The 6,000-nt window shown below is 55.3% G+C and overlaps 1 protein-coding gene across 16 annotated transcripts in view; it reads left to right on the forward strand.

Moving 5' to 3' along the window:
- The window catches only part of depdc5 (DEP domain containing 5, GATOR1 subcomplex subunit), a 44,358-nt gene extending 40,377 nt beyond the window's left edge, over nucleotides 1-3,981 (forward strand). For 13 of the 16 annotated variants that reach the window (XM_088936031.1, XM_088936039.1, XM_088936033.1 and 10 more), the window contains 4 exons: nucleotides 659-830; nucleotides 1,524-1,584; nucleotides 2,188-2,270; nucleotides 3,276-3,981. In XM_088936031.1, the coding sequence (XP_088792157.1) occupies nucleotides 659-830; nucleotides 1,524-1,584; nucleotides 2,188-2,270; nucleotides 3,276-3,574 (615 nt within the window). In that variant the 3' untranslated portion in view covers nucleotides 3,575-3,981. Of the gene's footprint in view, nucleotides 1-642; nucleotides 831-1,523; nucleotides 1,585-2,187; nucleotides 2,271-3,275 lie in introns of all 16 variants that reach the window. The other 3 variants (XR_016094357.1, XR_016094358.1, XR_016094359.1) reach the window with 1 other exon arrangement.
- Nucleotides 3,982-6,000: the final 2,019 nt, after the last annotated feature.

Below are 6,000 nucleotides of genomic sequence, written 5' to 3' on the forward strand. Positions count from 1 at the left end.
CTCTCTCTCTCTCTCTCTTCTTCTTCCTGTATCTGTCTGCCCCGTCTTTCTCCTCTCTCTGCCCCTCTGTCTCTCTCTGCCCGTCTTTCTCTTCTGTCTCTATCGCTCTGCCCCACTGTCCGTCTTTCTCTTCTGTCTCTATCTCCCTCTGCCCCTCTGTCTCTCTCCCTCTGCCCCTCTGTCAATTCAATTCAATTCAATTCAAGGTGCTTTATTAGCATGACCGATGGGTACAATCAGTGTTGCCAAAGCAAATGAAAGTAATGATATTTACATGAAACAAAACAAAAATAGAAGTAAAATAAAATCTACAGACATATTACAGACATTTACAACAAAGACATATTATACAATATTGACATATTCTGTAGGCGGCTGGAGCATTATTGGGAGACAGACTCACTGTTCCTCAGGCTGTGACAGGAGATCACATACTGGGCTGCCAGTTCAACTGAGAGAGCCCCTCTGTCTCTCTCTCTCTTCTTCTTCCTGTCTCTGTCTGCCCCCTGTGTCTCTCTCTGCCCCTCTGCCTCTCTCTCTCTGCCCCTCTCTTTCTCTCTCTCTCTGCCCCTCTCTCTCTCTCTCTCTCTATCTCTCTCTCTCTCTCTCTCTCTCTCTCCCCCCCTCTGCCCTCTCTCTCAGTGTGTGTTGCCCGTAGGTCCAAGGTTGGCACCGCAAGGCTGCGTCCTGTGGTTTCCTGCTGGTCCCTGTGCTGGAGGTGCCCTTTGCCCTGCCCAGCTATCTGTACGGAGACCCTCTGCGTGCCCAGCTCTTCATCCCCCTCAGCACGGCGTGCTTGCTGAGGGAGGGCAGCGAGCACATCTTCGAGGGTGAGCAGGCAGACTGGCACGCTGGAGCCCTTTCTCTGGCCCGACCGTCAGCTCCCAGGGAACCGGGTTCGGTTACCCAGCATGCAGGTCTTTGTGCTCTCAGTATTGGAAAGTGTAAACCGAGCCTGTGAAGTGTGGGGTCCAGTCACTGACCAGGACTGCAGTAACCGGGACAAAATCTCATAGTAGTTCTGTAACATAGTAGAGTTCTGTAAGATCACCCTTCACAAGCTGAATTAGGCCTCTATCCATCGTTACCTAACATACAGAAGAGAGCAGATAAAATACTGGCTACATCTAAAAAGCAATGACCAGAGTCCGGAGACGAGCTCCCTCAACCACCTGGTCCTCAAAGCACATCACACATCGCAGCACAAGACACACAACACTGTGACACACACACAACACAACCAGCCCTGAGACTGCATAGCTACAACACAACAGGTCAGAGTCAACCCCATCACAGTATCATACACACAACACTGGGAATCACACACACAATCTGGACTGGACTGAGGACCAGTGTGTCAGACAGTGTGTTAATCAATGGGTCAGCTGGACATTGTGTCAGACAGGCAGTGTGTCAGCAACACAGTGTCAGACAGGCAGTGTGTCAGCCGGTCAGTGTGTCAGGAAGTGTGAGTGTGTCTATCTTATTCTTCTGTCCATTACCCTCCTCTGTCTGGCCAGCAGGGTTTGAACCAGAGACCTACTGGGACCGAATGCAGCTTCTCCAGGAGGCCATCCTGACCAGGTGAGGCTGCAGCTCAGTGTGGGTCCTGAGCGGGCTGAGCATTGTGGGTTCTGAGCGGGCTGGGTGCTGTGGGCGCTGTGGGTGCTGTGGACGCTGTGGGTGCTGTGGGTTCTGAGCGGGCTGGGCGCTGTGGGTTCTGAGCGGGCTGGGCGCTGTGGGTTCTGAGCAGGCTGGGTGCTGTGGGTTCTGAGCGGGCTGGGTGCTGTGGACGCTGTGGGTTCTGAGCGGGCTGGGCGCTGTGGGTTCTGAGCGGGCTGGGTGCTGTGGGTTCTGAGCGGGCTGGGTGCTGTGGGCGCTCTGGGTTCTGAGCAGGCTGGGCGCTGTGGGTTCTGAGCAGGCTGGGTGCTGTGGGTTCTGAGCGGGCTGGGTGCTGTAGGCTCTGAGCGGGCTGGGTGCTGTGGGTTCTGAGCGGGCTGGGTGCTGTGGGCGCTCTGGGTTCTGAGCAGGCTGGGTGCTGTGGGTTCTGAGCGGGCTGGGCGCTGTGGGTTCTGAGCGGGCTGGGTGCTGTAGGCGCTGTGGGTTCTGAGCGGGCTGGGCGCTGTGGGTTCTGAGCGGGCTGGGTGCTGTGGGTCAGCCTGACGGACTGCCTGCTATCTCCCACAGGTTCGGCTTCATCCAGGACAAGTTCTCTGCGTCCGCCTTTAACTTCCCTGCGGAAAACAAGTCGCAGTACATCCACGTCACTGGTGAGCATCTCACACTCACACACACCTCCCACCTCACTGGTGAGCAACACACACTCACACATACACACACCTCCCAGCTCACTGGTGAGCAACACACACTCACACATACACACACCTCCCACCTCACTGGTGAGCAACACACACTCACACATACACACACCTCCCACCTCACTGGTGAGCAACACACACTCACACATACACACACCTCCCACCTCACTGGTGAGCATCTCACACTCACACACACATACCTCCCACCTCACTGATGAGCAACACAAACTCACACACACATACCTCCCACCTCACTGATGAGCAACACACACTCACACACACATACCTCCCACCTCACTGGTGAGCAACACACACTCACACACACACACCTCCCACCTCACTGGTGAGCAACACACACTCACACACACACCTCCCACCTCACTGGTGAGCAACACACACTCACACACACATACCTCCCACCTCACTGGTGAGCAACACACACCTCCCACCTCACTGACTCAATTTCAATTCAATTCAAGGTGCTTTATTAGCATGACCGATGGGTACAATCAGTGTTGCCAAAGCAAATAAAAATAAAATTAACATGAAACAAAAGAAAAAATAAAATAAAATCTACAGACATTTACAACAAAGACATATCATAGAATATTTACATATACTGTAGGCGGCTGGAGCATTATTGGAAGACAGACTCACTGTTCCTCAGGCTGCGACAGGAGATCACATACTGGGTGGCCAGTTCAACTGAGTTCCCTCCTCCCTCTCCCAGTAGGATTGGGACCCATTGTGATTCTGGCAGGTGTGGGAACTCTGGGATTAGATTTCTGAATTTCAGGAAGAATGTTTCTCTAATCCCAGAGTATCTGTCACAGTGCAGTAGGAAGTGCACCTCTGTCTCTATTTCTCCCCGCTGGCAGTGGGAGCACAGCCTGTCCTCTCTGGGCAGCCAGGTCTGCCTGTGTCGCCCTCCCTCTCGACTCTCTCTCTCACCCACAGGGACAGTGTTCCTCCAGCTTCCCTACTCCAAGAGGAAGTTCTCCACGGGGCAGCAGCGACGGCGAAGGAACTCCACGAGCTCGTCCAATCAGAGCCTGTTCGGCGGCGAGGAGCGGGTGGGCTACAACTGGGCGTACAACACCATGCTGACCAAGGCGTGGCGCTCGGGGGCCACGGGCGACGAGAGGCTGGCTGAGCGGCTGCTGCGCGACTTCACCGACTTCTGCGCCAACAAGGACAACCGGCTGGTGGCCTTCTGGGAGAGCTGCCAGGAGAAGATGAATGCCAGCGCCCCCTGAGGGCACGCAGAGGGACTGCGGCCTCGAGCACGCCCCGACGGGCCGCCGTCGGGCTGAACTGTCCCAGAGAGCCAGAGGGAGAGGATACGGATGTGGGGTCAGTCACCCAGCCAGAGAGGGAAGCAGCAGAGATCTGTGGCACCTGATCGCGTCAGAAACCCTGCGAGAGAGAGAAGGGGAGGAGGACGGCCGTCTTGCTCTGCACCGCAGAGGACAAAAGAGAATGATTTCCCTCTTTTACAACAGGAAGATTTTAGCCAGAAGAGAGGGGATGAGTCTTTCATTCTGCCCCTGTACTAATCTGTGATGGCCAAGTCCCTGATTCCACTCACTGAGCTGAGGAAGTCAATCCATGAGGCTGGCTCTGTGCAGGAAATGGTGTAAATAAAAATCTCTGCAACACCTCACCCCCGTTTCCTGTTGGGAGAAATGTGCGATTCTGTCTGTGGGCCACTAGAGGGGGTGCTGGCGCAGCCTGGAGAGACCCACTGAACCAGCGGCAGTGCAGTTTCCCGCAGTCCCAGGTCCGGGCAGGTCCTCTCCTCCAGGGGTGTCCAGTTTTGTCTTTTTATAGTTACTTGATTGAACGAATTAATTGGATAAGTCATCTAGTCGCGTGTGTTTCCACTTGATAAGAGGTCAAGTCCCTCCCAGCAGCTGACCTCTGACTTCCAGTAGCTGTGGTTGCTCTAGCAGTGGTTCTCTAAGCTCTATGGGCCGCAGACCACTTACAGTACACCAAGTCACAGATGCGGTGGACCACCTGTGCCTACGTCCACTTCTTACCCTGTAAAAATCATCTATTAATGTACTAAAATTAATATTTAATTACATTTTATGAAAGTAGTAATATTTTTACAAACAAAATTTAAAATTTTGCAAATGTTTTATTACTTAAAAAGTTAATGTGAAGAATGGAGCTGCTTAGACTTGCTTTAAGAAAGATGACTAGGTCAGCCCGCGGACCACCTGGCACACACTCACACCACTGGTGGTACGCGGAACACACTTTGAGAACCACTGATCTAGAGCACAGCTCTTTAATCCTGGTCCTGGAGGCATGTCTGTCTTTTCATTCTAACTCCTGGAGGTGGTTACTGGCTTTAGTGGACCAATTTAACAGCTGCTCCCAGCTCTACAGGTGCTGCTGTTTTAAAGAGACCTAGAATACCTGCAGACCCACCCTCCAGGAGAGCTCTAGAACACAGCCCCCCCACACAGCCACAGCAGCTCTAGAACACCACCTCCCCACACAGCCACAGCAGCTCTAGAACACCACCTCCCCACATAGCCACAGCAGCTCTAGAACACAGCCCCCCCACACAGCCACAGCAGCTCTAGAACACAGCCGGCCCACAGCAACACTGACCCGCTGTACTGGGACCAGCTGGCCCTCAGCGACGCTGACAGGCTGTACTGGGACCAGCCGGCCCTCAGCAACGCTGACGGGCTGTACTGGGACCAGTAGGCCCACATAGAAACACTGACGGGTTGTACTGGGACCAGTAGGCCCACATACCAACACTGACAGGCTGTACTGGGACCAGCCGGCCCTCAGCAACACTGACGGGCTGTACTGGGACCAGCTGGCCCACAGCGACGCTGACAGGCTGTACTGGGACCAGCCGGCCCTCAGCGACGCTGACGGGCTGTACTGGGACCAGTAGGCCCACATAGCAACACTGACGGGCTGTACTGGGACCAGTAGGCCCACATAGAAACACTGACGGGTTGTACTGGGACCAGTAGGCCCACATACCAACACTGACAGGCTGTACTGGGACCAGCCGGCCCACAGCGACACTGACGGGCTGTACTGGGACCAGCCGGCCCTCAGCGACGCTGACAGGCTGTACTGGGACCAGTAGGCCCACATAGCAACACTGACGGGCTGTACTGGGACCAGTAGGCCCACATAGAAACACTGATGGGCTGTACTGGGACCAGCCGGCCCTCAGCGACGCTGACGGGCTGTACTGGGACCAGTAGGCCCACATAGCAACACTGACGGGCTGTACTGGGACCAGTAGGCCCACATAGCAACACTGACAGGCTGTACTGGGACCAGCCGGCCCACAGCGACACTGACCCGCTGTACTGGGACCAGCCGGCCCTCAGCGACACTGACGGGCTGTACTGGGACCAGCCGGCCCACAGTGACACTGACTGGCTGTACTGGGACCAGCCGGCCCACATAGCAACACTGACGGGCTGTACTGGGACCAGTAGGCCCACATAGAAACACTGACGGGTTGTACTGGGACCAGTAGGCCCACATACCAACACTGACAGGCTGTACTGGGACCAGCCGGCCCTCAGCGACACTGACGGGCTGTACTGGGACCAGCTGGCCCACAGCGACGCCGACAGGCTGTACTGGGACCAGCCGGCCCTCAGCGACGCTGACGGGCTGTACTGGGACCAGT

The sequence above is a fragment of the Atractosteus spatula genome, chromosome 17, assembly GCF_055471065.1.
Source record: "Atractosteus spatula isolate fAtrSpa1 chromosome 17, fAtrSpa1.hap1, whole genome shotgun sequence".
Taxonomy (NCBI): Eukaryota; Metazoa; Chordata; class Actinopteri; order Semionotiformes; family Lepisosteidae; genus Atractosteus; species Atractosteus spatula.